Source organism: Coturnix japonica, chromosome 1 (assembly GCF_001577835.2).
Source record: "Coturnix japonica isolate 7356 chromosome 1, Coturnix japonica 2.1, whole genome shotgun sequence".
NCBI classification, from domain to species: domain Eukaryota; kingdom Metazoa; phylum Chordata; class Aves; order Galliformes; family Phasianidae; genus Coturnix; species Coturnix japonica.
Window position 1 is genome coordinate 81,865,763 of NC_029516.1, and position 22,865 is coordinate 81,888,627.

The 22,865-nt window shown below is 39.1% G+C and overlaps 1 protein-coding gene across 1 annotated transcript in view; it reads left to right on the forward strand.

The window, feature by feature from the left end:
- CRYBG3 (crystallin beta-gamma domain containing 3) overlaps positions 1-22,865 on the forward strand; it is an 88,191-nt gene that overhangs the window by 21,026 nt on the left and 44,300 nt on the right. Inside the window, exons 3-4 of the mRNA XM_015878946.2 lie at positions 4,964-5,400; positions 17,887-22,792. Of these exons, the coding sequence (XP_015734432.1) occupies positions 4,964-5,400; positions 17,887-22,792 (5,343 nt within the window). The remainder of the gene's footprint in view (positions 1-4,963; positions 5,401-17,886; positions 22,793-22,865) is intronic.

Sequence of the window (22,865 nt, forward strand, 5' to 3'; positions counted from 1 at the left end):
TTTCCAAAATGCCCAGCATTTTCATCCAACTTGAAAATCAGTGACTCAGTGATTTCTGCACACCAGTGAAGAGAAATTCTGGAGTAGTGCTGCAACCATTTCTTGAATGAGCAAATTGTTGGGGTTAAATGGCTGGGTTAGGATCCTTGCATGTGGATCCTGATGACTGGTTGTCTTCTCTTGCATCAGTGCTGTGGTGAAACGAGGTGGTTAGGGTGCAGAGGTGCATCCGGTGGCCTGTGGGGTGTTCTCCATTGGCAGCTTCCCCCACAGGAAGACAGACAACGTGTGAGAGGTCTCCAGGCAGTTCTCTTGAGCTGCTGCTTCATAATGAGCATTCACTCAGTGAATGAAACCCAAAATGTCTCGCTGCTGTGGCTGGGAGCTAAGCCTTTGTTCATGGAAATCAGTGTTTTAGTGCTGTTAATGTTTTCATTTCATTCACTTGTTAAGGCAATAAAAGAGGTTGTATTCCTGGCAGACTGACACAAACCCTGCCAAATGAGAACCTCTGGCAATTTGAACTTCTGCCACTCGGCTGCCAAGAGGAGAGCAGCTACCAGGGCTGCTGGTTGCAGCATGCATTAGGGGCTGGGCAGGCCTGGCTGGCAGAGCAACCCCTGTTCAGGTGCAGCTGGGTTCCGCACAGCAGCAAGCCCTGTGCCTGTATGTAATTCAGATTGGGGTGTACCTCTGTGCCACAGCCAACAGTCAGTTACAGCCTGGAAAATGTACCTGTCTGCTGCTGAATAAATCAGCTCAGATAGTCATCAGACGTGAGACACATATTGTGGGCTTGTATGTTAAGTCCAAGCTGACAGCACTTCTCGGCAGTGGTTGCTCAAGCAAAGTGAGACCACAGCACCTGACTACAAAGTAAATACAGCTTTGGTTATCACTGCAGCCTCTTCAGTCACCTGATTAAAGCTGCAGTCTTGTTTACTGCTCTGCCAAGTTTCCGCTCCATGCCAGCCCAGTTGTGTGTGAGATCACAGGACCATAGGGCGGTTCTGGTTAAAGGGACTCCAGGATGTCATCTGCCTGGTGCCTCAGGGTTTGCCCAGTGAAAACTTGGAGTCAGGAGTTGCTAAAGCGATAAAGACTCATGAAAGCTTTAGATAGCATGTCACAAGCAGGGGAATTTGTGGAGAATAGAAGGGGAAGTCAAAGGGCAGACTGATCACAGTCCATGTGTGAAGGGTGTCTCCATAAAGACTGCTATGATAGGAAAGCTTATATCTTTCCTTGCATCAATGAGGATCTTGAAGGTCGTGAGGACAGGCATGTTTCTACCCAAGAGCAGTTGTGTGGTACACCTAAGAAGCTGCTCAGGGTACTGTGGCACTGCAAGAGGATCTTTTTATACTTTTGATCAGTAAAACGGAGTGTAACTAGTTTCAGAGTCAGTGGTGTTCTTCCACCATTGTAAATATCTGCTCAAGTTTAATTGCGACACAGATGCAGCTGTTCTGCTGAGATGAACTAAAGGCCCAGGCTGCTGAAAACTGGTGGGACATACCAGGGTAATAATCTCTCTGCATATACCCAGCACCCTTTCTGTGTTTTCCTAAGCTGGTGCTGTCATAGGCAAGCTCAGAGAATGACACTGGAGATAAAAGTGAAAGTTATCGTGGTGTTGCCTTCTGCAATTGCTGTCATACAGCTGTGTTGTTCAGGCGCTTGTGTCTGAAACCTCCTGCTGTGTTAAGGCTTACTGGATTTACAGGTCATGCGCTTTAGTCTGATTAATTTGAATATGCCATTATCCTAAAATGCATACTTAAAAATCTGAGACAGGAACAGGTTTTTCTGAGCAACATCTAAAAGGCGTTTCAACTTGGAATTGAAATTTTGTGTTCAAATGATAAAACGTCAATAGCTGATGCTCTCTTCTACAGCAAAGTGGAACAAAGAATAGAAGGTAGGGACAATAGGATTGATTATATTGAAGAGAGGGAAGAAAGATTTGCATAGGTTCTATGTTGGGACTTAATATCCACATGTATCATCAGCTGTGCATGGTGTAAGTGTTCTCCAGGGCTTTATTATGTGAGATACTCCTCATAGTTAAAAAGGTATGGAAGGACCCTTTCATATTAAAACTTCCTGTTCTTTTGATTTAGCAGCAATTAAGCAAGGAAAGGAAGATTAAAGAGCAAGAAAGTCTAAATAAATTTCTGTTTCTGGAAACAGAGACTACAAAACAGCTTTTCATGCAGGATATAAATTATGCTTATACTTAAGAAGCAGTGTTTTGCAAGCATAATGTCTCAGTGATGCAAGGGGAAGATTTCAATATGCAGAGATTTAGCCATGCTTGTAGTCTCAGTTCCTAGTAGAAAAAAAGCATTCCTGAATATAAATGTCTTAAAAAGAAAAAATAAAATTCAATAAAAATGGAGATAATACTAAATAGTTAACAAGTTTTGAATGTAATATTTTCTTTTACAGTTAATACATTTAGCTGTTAATTTCATATTGTAGTAATTATGACAAATGTTTATAGCCTTTAACAGTTACGTCTGCTGAGGAAATAAAGTTTGTATGTGCTTCCAGTACTGGGATACTCTTCTAAACCTGACAAATTTGTGTGAATCAGAACAAGGGACAAATACCCATCCTCACTTAAAGTTAAATCAAAAGCTGGTATTGAGCAATGCTAAGAAGCTGATTACAGTAAAACATTCAAGTTATCATCAAATTTTGGAAATTAAACTTCTTGTTCCTGTTTTATACTGCTTTCTACAAAGCACTTCGTTCCTATGCGATAAAGTTAATTAGTCAAGTGATTAATCCCAGATTTATGTGTTAACTGGATAGTTTGTCTAGTACTAAAGATACCAGCCAGCACTATGGCACTCCTGTAAGCTGCTCTGTCTTCTATCATTTCCAGGCATGGGTCTGGATAGAGTTGACTCATAAGATTTGGGGCTTTTTCACTTTACACAGATGACTGCATCTCTTGGTGACACATGTGCAGCTAATTTATGCAATATATGGGGAAGCAGGTAGGGTTTGTCATGGGGAGGTGGGGGCCAGAAGAAATGTCTAACGTTTGACTGAACTCACTGTTGAAAGTGTAATAAAAGTTTAATGTAGGTAAATGTCTTACCTGTATGAATAAAATACAGGTTGTATGAATTTCTCAAGGCACCTTAATACCTTTTAATTTCTGTCTTCATGTAAGGAATTCAATTTTCAGCACATAAATCTAGTCATTCAGTATTAAGCAATTGCATCTTCTGTCTGATGAAAAAGGTGACAAAATATTCCTTGAAGATTAAAGGCTACTGCCCCTTAGCAACACTAGTTTTAATAAGTTGGTGTTCCTCCAAGCATGGACAAGGCGGTGTTCGTTAAAACACTTTTTTTTCATCATTGGCTTGATCCTAGATGCAATATCAACAATTAAGCCTACTTGCTAAGTTACTTGAAATTCATCTATTTTCAAGTTAAAATAACATTAGTAAGATAATAAATATAGTAGCTTTCTGATTGGATTGGATACTTGTATCCACGCATTGGGTAGGTGTTTTCCAATTTGAAATAATAAGCACTGTCCAGTGATATTACTGACACATCTAAAACTTACACAGGACTTTTTATTCACAATTTCCTTTCCCTGTCCTGCTGAGCCAAATAGAGTTCATCTAAGAAAACCAGGGATAACTTTATTCTGTTTTAAGAAACTGGCTTGAAATTACAAGAATAGTATTGTAAAGGTGAAATAGGCAATGATGGCACATAGCACCCTCTGCAAAAGCAGGGGATGGAAAGGATTGGAGGGGAGGTTTCCAGTATCTCTTCCAGGAGGAAAAATGAATGGTGGTTTAAAGGAGATGTTGACCTACCTGTGTTAGTGATAATTATTTTCTGTAGGTTATAAACTTCTCTTGTGGACTGGGTGCAGGGAAGCTTTGATGCATAGGACTTCAGCTGTGTAGAAGAGCGTGGTTTGAGGTTGGTAAGCTATGGAGCTATGTTGAGCACGAATAGATTTGGAAGTGCAGTTGTGCGATTACCTCTGGAGTTGAAAGAAGGATTATCAGAATCTGCAATGGGAGTCACTGAGTGTAGCAGATAGGATTAAGCTTTGGCACAAGTTGAATTTTGTATTCAAATTCTGTTCATGATTCTTATTTTTCTTTTAAAAGAACAGGTTACTAAACACTTATGACCGTGTTATGCTTGTGTTTTGCTGTTGTGTGTTTGTATGTATTTGCAAACTGAATAAGTGCACAAAGCTTTTTCCATGGGTCTGCGCTTTTTCAGCCTGCTTTTAAGCACTTAATGGTACACCTGAGTTGGAGTATAACCTGAAGGAAGAAGAGCGAGTCTACTAGGTTGTTGCGGTCCTCCTGGGTCCAGAGTATGCCCAGTCTACAGGTGTGTAGCTCTTGACTCCAAGTACTGAGAAGAATTGAAAGTTTCAGGAACAATAAGAAAATCAGCTGTCTGTCTGCCAGTACAGCAGTGTATCATTTACCTTATATGATCTGTTAAGAAAGCGCTGCTAAAAACAACTTACTTTTCATTTTAACATTATTATTTTTTTAGGCCTAATCTCATAATTCCCTTGTGGCAGGGCATATTTGTCAGTAAATAATACTGGACATGTGCTTGTGTTAACTAAGAAACTCTCCTGCTTATTTGTAATAAAAGGGCATGAAAACTTGTTCTTTACTTTTTCATTCATTGTTGTTTTTTTCTGCACATTGAAGTAACAATTGTTCTCCATCTTTTTTTCCTTGTTCTACCTCCACAGCAGCTGCCTTGTGGTTCTTCCAGCCTATGTAGCCCTCTTGGCTTTCTCATATGTGGAGAGAAGAGCACAAGGGTTTGATTTTAAAAAGAAATTTCAAAAAAACAGATTTGCTTGGAAGCAAGTAAAAAATAGGAAATTTGGCAGTGCAGGGAAATGACAAGAAATGTTGCCTTTATCTATCTTTTGATTTTATTTCAGGTTTATCCGAATGAAGAAAAGAACCATTCCACAGAAGAACTTAGCAAGTCTGCTATCCAAGAGGAGCTGAAAAAGGCTAATAGCCTTCCTAGTTTGACTCCTGGAAACAAAGCAGCAGATAAAGACAAGCAACCCCGAGAAGGTTTTTTTCAGTTTCTTGGAAGCTTGTTTAATCTTGCAACAAAATCTTCTTTGGTAGACTCTAAACCACCCGCCTGCCAAGATGAACCCAACAGATGTGAAAAGGATTTACAGAACACAAATACCCTTACAGAGGGCACGCAACCACAGCACCCAAAAACTGAAGAGCCTGTCTGTTCTACGACTAGAATAAAAGAGGACTCCGTAAATAAAGATGACATGATCTTAAATAACATTGGGAAAGACAGCTCACAGGATCAGCAAGGAGGCCGGAAACGATCTGCAGATGTGAAAAAGTAAGTTTTGTATTTTAATACCAAATTACAGAAAAGCGTATGTGTGCAGAGAACTGTGGTGACTAAGTTCTATTGGGTGGAGGGCAGATGCCTGACATTTCCAAGAATGTTTTGGAGTGTCCCTGACTTAACTTTGTGCTAACCTCTATAGTAAATGCCATACAGAAATGGGGAGAAGTCAACTTCTACAAAATACAACTTTAAGAATGTTTTTCTAGAAGTTTTCTGACCATGGGTGGTAGATTCATTATAGATCATTCTAGATACGAGGAGAGAAAAAATGTGGCATTTAGAAATGCATTCAGAACTGCAGACTTATTTAAAAGAAAACAAAAAAATACAATACTTATTTTATGTCTGCGCTGTGGGCTAAGTAAAGGTTAAGATGCTTGTCATTTTTGTGTTTCACTACTTCAGTGCTTTTACTTCTGCAAGTAAGGCACATCTTTAAGTTATCTTTACTGGTTTATTTAACTTGGCATTTTTGCTTGTTTATGTTGTTTCCCTTTGTTCTTAGCTATTTTTCTGTATTTAAAAGGTTATGTAAAGTACTCAATTAGCCTAAATATGGAACATTCTCAACAGTCCTGTAATGTTTCCAAAAAAAAAAAAAAAAAAAAGGATTTCTAAAAACATTGATGCCAAGGGCACCAATGCATATCCAGTAGTAGAAAAGCTAAAATGTTGCCTACGCTCCACCAGGTATATTACAAAACATTCTGTCTCTGGTATAAGCATACATAGTATTCCAAAACTATTTGTAGCTGTTACGTTGAATATTTGACTGTTTTATTTTTGTTTTGTTTTGTTTTTTCAAGTTTTGAGGTTAATTTTAATTGTATTTAGTCTACTTATCTATAGCACATGAAGCATTTCATTTCCAGACAGAAGATCAGAGATCCCCAAAGTAGCTGCATAGTGAATTTTGTTTTCAATATGCCTCTATCTTTTTCCCTGTTATTCAGTTGACTAATGATTTTGAGCATCAGTAATTCACCTTTATATTATAAATGCAATGGTGATCAGGATATGATTACGGGCCATGTCACCTCTTCAGGTGAATCTTAGGCTGTGTTTCCACCACCAAAATACCGTACGGTTTGTAATAATAAGTTGTGTTTTCTTAAGTACTCTTTGGTTTGGTCTGATTGTTACAGTCGGTCAGTTTGTATGATGGATTCTTAATATACTAGCACATGTCTGACTGACACTCTTTCCAAAATGTGAATTGCAGCCCATGACCACTTAGCTAGTCTATCCCTTTAGTTATCTTGGGAGGCCTAGATGTATAATGTTATTCAGTCTGGTTTCTGAACAAACTGTGCTTTTTCTTAAAAGGTGTTGAACCTTTGTTGACCATAGTAAAAAAAAAAAAAAAAAGCAATTGGTGTCAGTAGGTCTTTCTCACTTTTTTGCTTCAATTCATGTAGTTTCTCCATCTTATATCTCAGGGTACTTTCTACTGTGTTTTCTTCAGTGTTCACTCTTTCTCACTTTCTCCAGATGCAGCTGCTAATCATATCCTTCAGTTTATGATGGCAGTAATTTGTTCTTTATGCAGTTTTTTCCTCACTCTTTTTGATAACAAAGTAAATCAGTTCATATGCTGTAGTCCTGCCATTTACTTTTAGTCACTCCTGTCTCTTCAGATGACTATGAATATTGAAGTTTCAGCTAAAGGCCCAAAATATGAGGAAACTAAACATGGCAATTGCAGCTTGCGAAGGAAGAGTAGATGAGAGGCAGCCATGTGTTTACCTCCAAAGAATTCAGTCTTCTTCTTCCACTCATGATGCTATATGGGGATGGTGCTCATTTCTCCTTCTAGGTGGAAACCTCTGGCTTCTGCTGCCTTTTCAGTGTATGAAGCAACTTTGATTTTTCAGCTTTATTATTGCTTATGGGTCTGTGACTGGGATTAATGAGAGAGGCAATGTGTTGAGGGGTTTGGGTTTTTTTTGCTGTTCTGTTTGTTTTATACCAGTGCACTTGAGTAGATGTTGAGGAGTAATGGATGAGATGCCAGGCAGTCTACACACATAGTTGAGAAGGTTGGGCAGTCTTAGTGTTCAGAGAAATGCAGATTTATGCATAAGGCATTAATGAATGCTTACACAGTTTAGAGGATTTGAGTAATAGCTCACTAAAATGACCTCTTTGTTTTGCATGGGTATTTCTGGGGTTAGATTGGTTTTATTGAAATCAAAGAAAGTTAAAGTTGACATTTTCAATTGACCATATTTTAGTATGGCCTATATTGTGAGATAACCTTTGCAAATCAGTATAGATTATTATCTTAGTGGTTTACTTGTCTTATAATCAAGCAAGAATAAAAATGTTTGTTACAGGTTTGAAGGTAATAGTGAGTAGTTCTGTGTAGAAAATGTGTGTGTTTTTTCCCAGAAACTTGTAAATGTAACTGTTGTAATACTGGACAAACATTTAAAACACATTTTCTTTTAAAAACTGTTCTCAATAGTTCAGTTTACATTCAGCCCTTTTTGGCTCAGCACACTAAAAGGTTGGGAAATCTCCGTGCAACTTCTGTGTATGTTTTTCTCTGCCTGACTACACAGTGTGAACAGTGTTTTGAAGTAATTACTGAAGAGAAATTGAAACAATAGTGTGGAAGTAGAGGTTTGTACTGGTCACTGTTTTGAACACTTGAATTAAGAATGCCTGTTCTTTATGTTAAGGAGATGATTATGTCAATTTTATTCTCTTTTAGTTTATTAAAGTTTAAAAGATGTAGAACAGGTGTTGTTTTTTTCCTTCAGTGCTAGTTTCAGTGCTAAATGTTAACTGATTGATTTTAATTTAGTGTAGTTAAATTGTAAAAGCACTCTTGCTTGATTATGGCCTGATGGTTTTGTAGAATGTACTGCAAACTAGCTAGTTGTGAGTGCTAAAAACTTGAACAGTGATGGCCAAAAAGATGTAGCAGAAAAGAACAGAATGGTCTGCAAATATCATGAAGGAAAGTGGTCTTCTAATATTTTGAGGACTGGGTCCTAAAAGACAGCTGAAACACGTTAGTGATCCATTCATATTCAAAGGCACTGTTGATTCCATTTATTGTTATATTAAAACATAGTTTTTAACATTTATTTTAGGGAAGAGTTGAAATATAGGGCTTTACAAATATTTAAGGTGACTGCAAATATGTATTATTAATCTTGGAACTGTTTCCTTTGTCATGAGGAACATTCTAAATGAACTTGTTAATTCTAAACTACTGTTAAATATTAAATTAGAGGTTGTTATCTGTGGTTAGGGGGGAGGCTGCAATGATAAGTAAAAGAGGAACAGTGGTTAGGTTGCATAATCTCCATGAGAGTTGTTTTGTGTGAGGTTTTTTAATGAAAAAAGAACAAAGAACTTTCAGAAATTAGTAACTATCAAGTGGTCTCAGAGCATGCAAGACTGAGACCCAGACAACCTGATTAACCTCATATCCTTAAAGCAATGTTTTGCAAAATACAAGGAAATGAGATTGCTCTGGCTTTGTAGACTGAGGTTACTTCTGCCCTCAGTGGGAGGCCTGGCCTTTAGTAAAGACTCAAATTTCCAGGCCTTGAGCCAAGGAGAGTGGAATTTGTGAGCTCAGCCTGTGGAGTGTGTGTTTGCAAGGGACAAAACACGTAGGCCACATTATTTCTCCATCACCCTCACTGGCTGACAGGCTCAGTGGTCATTGGTACCTTAAGGGCTTCTGCTCCTTTATTCAGACGGTAACAGGTGGTAAAGAAGCAGCATAGAGGACAAAACCATGATAAACTGGACAGAGTTTCTAGGCAGTAATTGTTGTAGATGGTAATGTAATCATTGCAGTACTGAAGATAAATGGTGAGAGTTGGGGTAGCTAGGTCTCCTCAGTTACCTCACACAGGAGGGCATCCAGGTGGGTCTTGAATATCTTCAGAGAAAGAGATTTCATAACCTCTCTGGACAGCTTGCTACAGTGTTCCATTGCTCTAACAGTGAAGTTCTTTATTACATTACAGTATAACTTCCCGTGTTACAGTTTCTTCCCATTGCCTCTTGTTCTACTGATGCTCACCCTCAGAGTCTGCCCTCATCCACTTGACTCCCGCTATTTAGATGTTTATAAACATTGATAAGATCCCCTTCAGTGGTCTTTTCTCAGAATTGAGGAGTCTCAAATCTCTCAGCATTTTCTCATTTGGGAGGTGCTCCAGGCCATTAATCATCTTTGTTACCCTCCACCATACTTTCTCAGGAGATCCCTGTCTTTTTTGAACTGAGTAGCCCGGAACTGGGCGCAGTACTCCAGATGTGGTCTCCCTCAGCACAGAGTAGAGGAGGAGGATCACCTCCCTCAACCTGCTGCCCATTCTTTTTATTGTACTCCAGAATACCATTGCTTAGCCACAAGAACACTCTGCTGGCTCATGGCCAACCTGTCATCCACCAGGACCTGCAGGTCCTTCTCTGCAGAGCTCCTCTCCAGCAGGTCAGTCCATACCCTGTACTCGTGTATGCAGTTATTCCCTCCTAGATCCAAGACTCTTCATTTGCTCTTGTTAAACCTCACCAGGTTCCTCTCTGCCCAGTCTGTCCAGGTCTTGCTGAATGGCAATACGGACTTCTAATGTGTCAGCCGCTCCTCCCAGCTTTGTATAATTAGGAAACTTGCTGAGGGTGCGTTCTATCCCTTCGTCCAGGTCACTGATGAAGATGATAGAAAACTAGACCCAGCACCAACTTCTACGGGAACACAGTAGTTACAGGCCTCTGTTCAGATCTGCAGCATTGATACAACCCCCTGAGCTCTTCCAGTCAGACAGTTTGTTGCTGTTGAATACTGAAGCAAACAACTGGGCTTGCTCTCTTCTGTAAGAAGTTGATGATGAAAAGGTGTTGTTGGTAAAATACAGTGATAACACTCATTTAGCTGTAAGTGGGAAATAAAAGACAATGTATTGACTGCTACATGTAGAAACATCTTAATAGTCCTCGATGGGTGAGTAGAAAATCTAAAAATAGAAAGTTTGTTTTAGTTTTAGACATTATAGTCCTTTCTAATGAGATTTAAAAACAACCTTTAAATGATGAAATGATACTTAAAAATGAAAGCAGTGAAACAGTGGGAACGCACTTCACTTAGTTTCTCACCACTGAATGTCTCTATAGGAGAGATCCAAGTTTCATAATGTAAGCAAAAAGCTCAAAACATGATTTTACTCCACTATATTTCTTGCTTTTAACTAGGAAGCAGCAATTTGGCTTCAGAACTGAAACCGTTTCCCTAAAACTCCTGAAAATGGCCTTCTTGTATTACATGCCTACCAGGTTCTTAGGAATGTTTGTCATAGTAATTGGCATTACACCTTACAGGAAACTGAGAACATAACTCAGACAATTTCCTTTTCTTTTTCCCATGGGGAATAGAAAGAAAAAGATTGTGAGGTTGATGACCCAGATCTTTTCTGTTGACTGCTTACCATTTCCTTATCTTCTCATACAATGTTTTAAATTTTTTTGTAACATCCAGTAACAGTAAGTAAATGTTATTTATAGTAAAATGCTTAAGAGTATTGCTTGTGAAACTGCATGGCTTGCTTTGGAGTTCAGCAAGAAGCTTTATTGCATTGCTGAACATGATTGATGAGACAAAAATGGAAGTTGTTGAAAACTCTAAATGATTCTATTGTAAAATCCTGACCACTAGTTAAGATTGTAATACTCAAATTTAACAGAGTATTTAGGATGCTAAATTCTCCCTTCTGTTACGATCCTTGCAGACATGGAAGTAAGAACTATTCACCCACCGCTGCAAGGATTTCCTAACTGTGAGTAGAAGGTGATAGGGGGTGATTTCAAAAGCAATGCTCTGAACAGTCTATTTTTACACTTTGCACCCTACCAAGAGCCAAGTTCTTGTAATAGTTAAGCTACAGTATTTCAAGGTATTTCATCCAGAAGGAGAGGTAGTCTTGAGAAGTGAGGAGTTTGAAACCAGCTGCACATCTTTTAGGTTATATATTGCTGAATTTAGTGAGGCTTGGTCTTCGTTTTGTTTTTTGCAGATTGTAAAATCCTCCAGATAAATTTGGTTAACATTTTTCTTTCAGAGCTTGTCATTCACCATTGTATTACTGGTCAGAAGCGGTTTTGTAGTGATTCAGAAATACAGGCATCATTTTGTCTGATTGATTGTATATTGTGGTTTCGGTTCAGTGAGCAAGTAGCAGCATTCATCTTTCTCCATAGTTGTCTTTGGCACAGAGTCAGGAGTAAATCGATGGGTTGCAAGCAATGGTCTCACCAGGTTACTCTTGAGGTATAGTGTAGAAGAATGGGGAAGCTAGTGTGGCATTTGCTGAAACTGAATCCATCTTGTGATCAGAACCATGTCCTCCTCCTCTGTAACTGTCTATTCATTACTTGCATTAAATACAGGACCTTTATGTCTTAAACCACAAGTGTGTGCACAGTGTAAGTGTCCAGTTCTGAAAGTATTTGGTGAGTGACTGCTGCAAAAGGAAGAAAAGAACTGCTATGTTAATTACTTGTATTAGAATATATCTACATTGTACATGCATCTACATACCTACATAGCTATCTGGTACTCACAGACTCAAATTACAATGAGAGCCAAAGTCTCTGTAGCTGAACACATGCTTGTGATGATAAGGACTGTGCTGGGGTTCAGCAACCTGTTCTAAGGTTGGGGTAGATTAGTGGCAGTGCTCTGCTGCTGGAGGAATGCAGATCTGGGCCTGCCTGCTGGGTGAATACCTGCCCTGAGCTGGGACGTGTGCCAGAGGAGAGGTGGCTGCTGGCACCAAAACAGAGGTCTGTGCCTTTCTGAGAGACGAAAACTTCACGGTGCTAAGAGTAATTCATAACAGATGCATGGTACAAAATTCAGCTAAATTAATTAAGTTGAAAAATAAATAGTGATGTTACTTCTTTTCAGTTTTTTTGTGGGTTATTCAACTGTGGAACACATTACACAATAGTGACTGTTTCTTAGAAATTCTACAGTACTGTTTTCAATTTCAGGTGCTCTTTGTACCTGCAGTGGAATTGTCCAGACTCCCTGGGCCTTCATTTCTCAATAAGAGCTTTTTCTTCACATCTTACTTTCCACAGTACTTGGGGTGATAAGTAGCATCAGAAGAACATTATTTCTGGGTTCCTTCTTTAAGTAGGCAGATTAACTGTGAGAATATAAAGTCCCCTTTGGTGGCCTCTTCAAGAGCAAATCCAGAACCTACCTGATATTCAGAGGCAGTTTCTTGCATCATCTGCCTGTCTCATGTTAGCATCAGTGTATGTGAAAGGAAAGAATAATCTCTTTGCATCAAGCATCCTGAAGTCAAACACCTGATTCCGTAACACATCTGAAAGCAACAGTCTTGCATATGAAGAGGCTAGAAGGACTGACTTTCTTCAACAGTAGGACAGGGAGCCTGAGGGTGCATCTTATTGCTTCCCTCAGCTGTCTTGTAGGAAGCCTTGGAGGAGATGGAGTCAAACCTATTTGAAAGACGATCACTGCTGGTAGGAGAGGCAACAGGAATTTGGGATATTCTGATACTGGGAAATGTGTTTTCAAAGTGAGAGAGATCACATGCCTTGGTGCACAGGGTTCCTGATGTTATTGCTCAGAATGGGCATGGAATTAGATGATCTCCCATGGTACTTCCTAGTCTCTCTTGCACTACTGTGCCTGGAGACTTCCTCATCCCAGCATCCTGTTCCCCAGGAAAAGCAGATCTTGAGCACCTGAATATCTGAATTCCTGGCATAGGGGAGGAAAGAGAGAGCTGGCTGAACTACATGAGGCATGTAGGGTGTAAAGTTGGCACGTAGGTCCATACGCATGCATACTTCCCCCAGCTAAAGGGCAGGAAGGTCTGCTGCTGCCAGGTACTGGGGAAAGAGAGCAGTGATCCATGACTCTTCACGCTGATGTTGGTCTTGCACCAGCCTTGATCTGTCCTTTCTGCCTTCAGGCTGCAGAGTATAGTTACTTTCACAGATGTGGAAGATAATTGAGATACAGTACCATGAAAAGCCAGGGAAAGGGAAAACATTCCTTCCAAGGTCACAGAGACAGCATTTGTTTTTATTAAGATTGTCTTTGACTCTTAATTGTCCTTATGGAACATTAGCTTTGAAATTTCCTGCAAAGTCAACTGTGTGCAAATGACTTTGTTCAAATCAAACTTTTGACCTCTTAGAATATACAAACGTGAAGTCTCAGGACACTAGGTATTTTAAACTTAAGATTTAAATCATGAAGCCAGAGCCTCCAGCTAAAAAAATAATGTTAGTTGATCAAAGTTGCATGTGGCAAATTTTCAGTTAGTTCTCAGCGACTTTTTTTTCAATAAGACATTTATTTTTTCCATTTCTGAAGAACTGACATGACTGTAGAAACCAACCAGCGGAATAAGTTGGAGTCAGTCAGAAGGTTTTTCAGAGTTTCTCTGAGATGATTATTTCCAGACAAAAGAACTTAACATAACTTTTAAGAAGTTGCCAGTTAAGTGAGCAATAGAAGAAATGCTAACTGGAAAAAATTAAAATAAACAATGGCATAATTATAAAATAATTGGGGAGGAGGAGACAGGAACCACAGAAGGCGTACTGATGTAGAGCAGTGGTTTTCAGCCTGTAGCTGGAAGGCCTTTCTGTTGTGGGGGCTGCTTCTGCGGGGGTCTGTGAAAGGACATTAGGGAAAACACATGCCGTTAAAGTTTTGAAAAGGTAGGAGAAAGCTGGACTGGAGAGGACATATCTGGAAGAGTGAGGTATAGAGGGGGAAAAAAGGCTATTGCATGTCTTGGGAAAGAGCCAAGAGTATGTGCTACAGGCCAGCCAGTAGTACACTTGCACTTGAATTCTAGTGAGCCCAAAGCTCAGCCATGGGGCTAGTTGCTAGGATTTTCTACCGTGGATGCCCCAAAGTGCAAATGAATCTGTGCTACCTGGGGATCTGAGATGCTGCATCCATATAGAGCTATGTCATACTGCATCATCTCCCTGGCACTTTTTGAAAATAATCCAGGGATAATTGCTTTCTGTTGCATTGTATGTATAAATATGAGAGGTCAGCAACTTGAAGGCATACACTTGAGGAGAGGAGAAAAAAAAAAAAGGAAAAATGTAGTCTTTATAGATGTACTGAGATGAGGCATTCAGGGTAATCGGAACCCTCCTGCTTCCAGGCTTCTAAACTAACAAGCTCGTTTTATAACTAATACTGCTTCTGGAGCAAGTTACACAAACTGTCCATCATACAAGATGTGTCAGAAGACGTAACCCCTCCCTTCCTTGAGTTAGCCCCCTTTGAACTTTTTGTTTCTCTTCCAGAACAGAAGATATCTCTACAAGCACCTACTTTTGACAAATTTACTGTAACTCATGTTGACATGTTCTCTTGTTGCTGTCAGTCTTTTGCGAAATAGGCATGATAGGGAATTGAATAGCTTTCTATACATAAGAGAAAGAAGGAATCTCCCAGCTTTTGAAATGTGTGACAGAATTACATATTAGGTTCTGTGTGCGATTGGGCTTTCATCTGTTATCCTCATATGAATTAAAAAAAAAAAATTGCCAAGAGTTTTTAAGGTAAGTTCTGAAATGACATACTCTGCTGATGATCAGAAATGAATTGTTACTTTAAATGTCTGTGAAACAAGTCTCTAGTGACATTTTAAAAAGATTTTGCATGACAGAGCCCGCTTCTTAATGTGTTTCATAAGACTTAAAGCAAGATTTAGGGTAAGCCATCTGAGTTGCAACTACCGCAGAGGAGCATAGGTTTTCATTTTTTAAACGTCTCGTTGCATGGGAACATTTGGATTGCAAATGTTTCTACTTGCTCTAAAAATGAATGTGGTAGGAATAAAAGGGCCATTGACTAAATTGTTACAGTACACTGAAAATCAAATCCTTGATCAAAGGTCAGAGATCCCAGAGTTGCTATGTCTGTGTTGGAGAGGTTAATTCCTGTTTAAAACAGCATGCAGTGCAGAAACTTTTGGAAGAGATAAGTCTGCAGGAAAGCAGAGCTGTAAATGAGGAGATGCTGGCATAGGCCAACCTTGCAATACCATTGAACAAGCTCACTTTAAAGACATTTTACAGTTTTCCCCTTGAAGAATTGGTAGAATCTGTTTGGCAAGTTGGTTCAAGCCTGCATTCTGCTTTCTTAAAAGAAACGTGTTTTCAGGATTGTTGTAGACTGACTTTTATATTTGAGATGGACCAAAGTATGGTAGAACTGATGGTCGATTTTTTTAAAAGCTTACCCGTGATTATTTAAAACATTTTTACTTCATTGTGTCTTAACTGAGATGGGAGAAGACAGCCAGTAAGGTTAATTCTGAGTGACATGATCACCTCTTATGTGTTCTTCAGACTTGTTTTTACTATGGCTAACGCTGAGTAAATAGGGTGTAATAAAGAGCTCAGCAATTCCTTCCCCTGAGATTTTTAGGATATGTAGAGTTTTGGAAAATATTTTTCTAATATGAGAATGTGGAAAATAATGTAACTTTTTTTTTTTAAGGAAACCAAAAGAATCTAAATCACTTTTTTTCTCTACTTCTCTTTCTCCGACTGTTTTTCCTACAAGCAGAAATACATGTGCTTCTTCTAAGAGGTGCTGAAAATAGCAACTTAATTGGTGTGCCTGATGTCTAGCAGCTGCCACTGTTGGAATCTGAGGAAACTAAACTAGTTGTACAGAAGATGAAATGCATCTGGCTTTGCAAATGCTTGGGAGATGTGGTGTTTATATATTACTTTGCTGTAAACCCTATATTGAGGTTCTGCTGTAGCCTTCATCACCAATTACAGTGTATTTAATCCTCAATAAAAATTTCATTTTCCAGTTCTCACCACATCTAAATTCCCATATTCATGTATTTTTTGCATTAGCATAAACATACCTGGCACGTAAAGCTTGTGTGTAAATGTTTATATACCTGTTTTAATGTTTATGCATACAAATAATTTACTTTACTTGTACTCTTTGCATGTCCAAATGCTGCACAAAGAGGGATTTTGCCTGTAATTCTACTAGTGCTAAGTTAAAAGTAAAATTAATATAGAAATAAGTGCCTGAGACTCTAAACCTTTTGGCTATTGCAATGTTTTCATATTAGAAATCAAAATCTTAGCAAACTCTTTTATTCGTAGAATCATAGAATTACCCAGGTTGGAAAATACCTTGAAGATCATCAAGTCCAACCGCAGCCTAACCAGTACCCTAACTCTAACAACCCTACACTAAATCATATCCCTGAGCACCACATCCAAACGGCTCTTAAACACAACCAGGGATGGCGATTCAACCACCTCCCTGGGGAGCCTATTCCAGTACCTAACTACCCTTTCTGTGAAGAAGTATTCAAGGGACTCTGAAGAGTGTGACGGTTTCCTAGGTAGGTTAGCTGCCACTTCCAGCCAAAATCTAAGCAGACGTAGGTTTCAGACTGGAAAAGTATTTTAAAATTTTTGTTCCTAGTTTAGGTGGGAGCTAAGATGAAATAGAATTTGAGTGCAGTTTGAGTGTCTGCTTTGTTCTAAGGAGAAGAGTTAATGTTCACATATGTATAATCACTGCCCTGCTTTTGCAAAAATTGTTTAAGCAACACGAAAAGAGGAGAAAAAGAGAAGCATTAGGAAGGTGAGTATTTATGTTGGTTAATTTTAAGAAAGAAGTAAAATGTTCTTCAGACCATTCTTCAGAAGCTTCTTCAGAAAATTGATAGTGACAAGCTCTGAATTTATCCTTAGAATATCAGAGAGGGCAGAGAAAGATCAGGATCACATTTTTTCCATGGTGATTCTTCTTGTCAGTTTTTACATTGGGGGATTTTGGGGTTTGTTTGTTTGCTTTTCTAGGGGGAGCAGGGCAGGACAGGGGAGGAGCTGTTCCGTTACTATTTAACATGAAGCTGATAAATGGCTGCATCTACCAATTGTCACATTTCTAGGCTTCCCATATTGCTATTTCTTCTGGCATTTAAGCAGTTCTCATTCTTAACTAATCTGCTTTTACTCTCTTCCCTTATCACCCTGTGGTAATAAGTAATCAGTTTTTCAGCACAGGCCTGTATTAGTGGGGTATAACATCTTCACAAAAGTATGCTTCTTTATGTCATTACAAATGTTGACTTATAGTAGCTTTTTAAAAAAAGAAATCCATTATTCATTAGAACGCAAATGATGGAAGTTGTTTATAGCAACATCTAGTTTTTCTTTATAGTTTAACATGGCTTTTTATGGTAAAAGATAGCGTGTATCATTTGTCACAGAAATCCGTGCTTAGGAGGAGAAGAAAAAGGAGGAAGGTAATATTGTGTGCAGTCTACAGTTTGTCTTTGCCTTTAAAGGAAAATGATAATGCATGTCATTTACAGTTTGTGTTAACCTTTGTTATTATCACAATAACTATTTACATGTTCTGTCTAATGCTTATAATAATGCTCATTGTTACAGGCAGATACATCGGAAGCCACAAGCACCTGCAGTCACTTACGCAACGTATAGAGGTTCTGCAAGGATTAGGCAGCTACTGAAAAGTCAGTCAGAAAAGACTGATAAAGAAGAGGGAAGTACTGAGAATGAAAATGCTTCAGTGATCAAGGAAAATGGGGAAGTTGAAACAGTTGTCTCTCCAAAATCAGAACATTTAACAAAGGAAAATGGAGAAGATAAAGATCATGAAGATGATGTCATAGTAAATTCTTCTACAGTAAAAATGGAATTGAAAAAATCTGGTGAAGCTCAACATTACTTGGGTAGCAATAAACATGAAATAATGCCAGATACCTCAGCTTCATCTGGATCATTTAGTGGAGTAGACTTAAAATATGCACCAGCTTCAGAAGCAAACAAAGTTGAGACAACATATTCACAAGATTCTTTACTGTCATCTAGTAGAAACAGTGAGATCCCAACCAATTCCACTGATCAGATTACCAGTGCCCTTAGTGCTGTGGACAGTTTGTTTGGAAAAGAATATGTACTGCTGGGAGAAGCAGAAGCTCCATTTCAAATGGACAAAAATGCCACTTCTAATTGTGAAAAAGAAATTCACTGTAGTGATCACTCCTATCAGGAGTCTGCAGAAAAAATGCAGGATGGCTGTTTGCAGTCACTCAGATCAAATGACAGAGTTAACGAAGAACTTCAGTTGAGCAAGGGAGAATATTGCTGTAATCATCAAATGAATAACCACTCTGAGCGAACATCAAATGTACAGATGCATCATTCCAATACCATGTTCCAGCAACAAGCAGATGAACACACAGGCAATGCGGATAAAGATAGTGATCCAAGAAAAAGTGATGCACATAAAATTGTGGCAGCTGCAGAAACAGAGCAAAATCCACAGAATTTTCTGACTGCTGTTCTTTTACCTGTTACTGAACAGACATGCACCTCGCTTAGTGTAGAGTCCAGAGGAGAAGAGTGCGTAGCCACAGGTAACCTGACTGCTTCAAAGTTAACTGTTAAAAATGATGAAGATGCAATTGTGGACCAGGTGACTTGTAATGAAGAGCAGAATGAGTTAGGGAAACCAATGCATGTACAAAATGAGCATCAATTAAATCTTATTGAAAATTCTAAGGATACCACTGCACCACAGCCTGGTTTATCTTGTCTGGGAAAAAACAAGGTTTTGTCAGATGTTGCAGTGGAAAGTTTTGCTGATGGATCATGCACACGTGGATGTGAAAACATGAAATCTGACTTAGATGAGCTGACAGCATCTCTCTCTGTTAAGTCTTCATTTGAAACAGGTGACTGTTACTCAGCTTCTCTTCATTCTGATTGCAAATCTGTAAATAAAACTACAGTGAAAAGAGGAGTTGGTTCAAAAGAGAAAAGAGATACTGTTTCTACTCCTGATCTTGAATCTGAAAAGAGAAAATTCTTTGAGACTGTAGATATGAGCCTCTCAGAAGATTCCAGTCCTACCCATGGTTCTGTTAACCATAAAACTGTGGAAGACATTCCTGAAAAAACATTAGTTACCCTTGCAGAAGATAACGCATCAAAGCCTGCACTTTGTCCTTTAGTCAGCACTGAAAGGACAGATGATCCTAGACCTGCTGCTTCTAAAATAAATGAGGCTGGTATGAATGAGATGGATCTTGCTTCTTTTGAATCTAAGAATTCTATTTCTGAACTTTCCTCTCACATTTCTAAATCAAATCCAGTGGTTCCTCATCCTGCCCTGAGATGTGAAGGTAAACATTTGACTGACCAATACTCTACCATCTGTGAAAAAGACATTGATGTAGACATCATTTCTGCATCTCCGCATAGTTGTGAAAGTAGACATGTTAATATTTCTTCCCAAGTTGAAAGCAATAATAAGCATGGGATACCATCCACAGTACTTTATTTTTCATCTGACAACCAAGGAAAAGTGCCTTCTGCCACTAACTCTGAAAATGGTCAGGTTACTAGATGGTCTGCTTCTTCCAAGCAGGACGGCTGCATTTTTCTGACTGCTGACTCTAAGAGAATAATCCCTGAGGACAGAATGACTGAGGTACCGCTTTGCTCAGAAGATCTGAATGCTTCATGCCCACCTATTTCTCTGAAACCTGAGTTTACCTCAGCTGTGCTCCATCATTTTTCTTCTGGAGTAGATGTGCAGGATTTTTGCACCCCCAGATCCCCTTCACCTACCCAGGAATCTAAAGAAGGCTCAGACCTTTCTGTTTCTCCCTTGGAAACATCAGACATTGCACAAGAGAACTGTAGTTCTTCTGGTCACAGAGTTGGTGTTGAGGCAAAAGAACTATCCTCTGCACAGCAGGCTGATGACAGTGTGTTGGCAAAGGCAATGCCAACACCTGTCTGTCCTTGGAAAAGGGCATCCAATTCAGCGTGTACTGAGGTGTGCAAAAATGCTGTGCAACAGATGAATCTTTGTAACCAGACTTCTGGTATCTCAGAAGCTCATTCTGATAAAGGTGAACAAACAGCTGCTGCAGTTACAGAATCAAATGATCTCTATTTCGAGAAGATATGGAAGAGTACTAACAGGGTGGAACAAGTCTGCACTGACTTGCAAGATGCTTCTCTTTTGTTTAAGAAAGCTGAGGAAATAGTGGACTCAGTTTTACACTTGGCTATAGAGGAAATAATAGCAAAACAAGCTGTTGGTGTCTGCCAAGTCTGTGGGAGAAAGGATAGTTTAGTAAATACAGATATTCTAAATGATCAGAAAACTGTCACCGTGCAGCTGGAAACAGAAGAAATCCAGTCAGCTGTGCATTCATTAAAGCATTTTAATGAGAACAGTAGAGGAGACTCATTTTCATTTACAGAAAATGAAATGTATGATGCAAATAATCAAGATGAAATGATACCATCTTACATCCCTGCTAAAATTGACCTACATAGTGTACTGGCATTAAAAGCAAGAGAAATAATTGATGAAGTTATTAACTCAGCCAAACAAAAACTGACATCCAATCAGTGGCAAGGCAGGGAGAGTGAAAAGCATTCTGAAAAGACTGAACATAAACCTGAGGCTGAAAACCCAGGAATTTTAAATCTGGATGGTAATTCATCTTCCAAAACACAGGAACTAATCAGAAAACCATCAGGGAAGGCAGAAACTCAGAATATAAGTATGAACTGTGAAAAGGCAGTTTGCTCAGGTCCTACTTTGTTTCCAAATAGTACAGAAAACAGAATAGATAGGCTCCAAAGAGATGAAGATATACCAAATAATGCATTTACATGTCAAACAAATGGATTTCTATCTAGTGGTATTTTAGCGAGGCCAGAATCAACCCCTACAATACTAGTAAAAGAGGAACATGATAAAAAGGTGTATGAACATCTGGCTGCATCAGAGACATGCGGTAAATCTGGATTATCAGCATCTAGTAGAAAATCTGATGTGTCTTTAATAAATAGAGATGCAGCTGTTACTGAAGAAATAGTTCTGCCATTGCAGTTGAATGATTCATGCAGTAATACAGATATGCCAGATCTCATGTTGCTGCCATCTGTAAGTGTTAATTTGTCTTCTTTTATGCCTGATGAAGAAATCATCAGCACACTAAGTGAATGCGAAGTCAAAAATAATCCTTGGGGTTCTGTGGAGAGCAGTGCAGAGGGTAATCCAATAGAACACAGTGGAAGAGAGGCTACAGAAATGTTTTCACAAGTAAAAGCAGCCTTAAAAGATTCAAAGGTAGGGGAGAGTGAAGAGGAACTAGTAAAGGGGACAAGTGAGATGACACTTGTCAATACAGAGTTAAATACACAGTTCACTGACTCTGAATTGCCTGTCACTGAAGAGCACAGTGAAAGGAAAAACTACTTCAACTCAGTTTATGCCCAAAACAAAGAGATTCTGAAAGAGGTGCAAATGAAGGATTCAGATGTGCAGAGAAATGGACAGCTTGAAGAAAATGGTCTGGACTGCAGCAATGACATGAAGGAATCAGCAGATTTTTTAGGCTTTTCTCCACTAATTGATCAGCAGGAAAACAGTTCTTTTACAATCATTTATGAAGGTGCCCTTCAATCTGAGAACAGATCTGTCTCTTCTGGTGATATGCAAACCAGCTCAATTTCTCCTTCTGATCTGCCTTTGGATAGTGTAGATTTTCTAATGTGTGAAAGACCAAAAAATAAAAATGAGCCTACCTGTTTTTATGGGAAGGATAACAAGTTAAATAAAGCCACAGAGGGCAATAGCTCAGAGTCATTTCTGAGTGTGGAGGCCAAACGCTATAGAATATATCCTTTCTCTTTGTCTCCAATATATGAAGATGACAGCTCCCATGAAGACTTGCAGTCTGCAGACACGTCACCAGAAGGCCATCCTAATGGAGTATCTAAAGATAACTCTGACCATACTTCTGTGCTGTCCCTTCTTCAGTCAGTTTCTGAGCGCCTGCAGTTGACTACTCAGTTCAGTAAAGAGGAAGACGAGGAGGGAATGGACGACGAGGATGAGTCATTATATGAAGGAAATGTGCTTGATGTTGAGAGAGAAGAAGAATGTCTTTCCAGTCAGTGGACAAGGAATCTAACAACAACTGTTCTGTCAAATGACCAAGATACACTTCAATTACCTGAACAATCAGCTTCTCTTTCAAAAGAGCAACTTGACTCTAAGGAGCAAACGGAACAGTTTCAAGATGAGACTTCTGCTGGGCAAACATACTACAACCTAGTTTCACAGAAAGCTGATACTGCTCTAAAGCATCCTCCTACCAGTGTGTATTACCAGTACTTGAGATCTGCCAACAATTACTCCTCTGAGAAGGGAACAAGATTTGGAAACATTCTTCAGGATATATTGCAGCCAAAGATTCATTGGTCCCAAGATCATGCCATGCCCAAACTGGGAGAATTGACATCGGTAAGGCATCAAGTCAATTAACATTAATAACCAAAATGGTTAGCCCCAGTTCAGAATTGTTGTTTTACACATC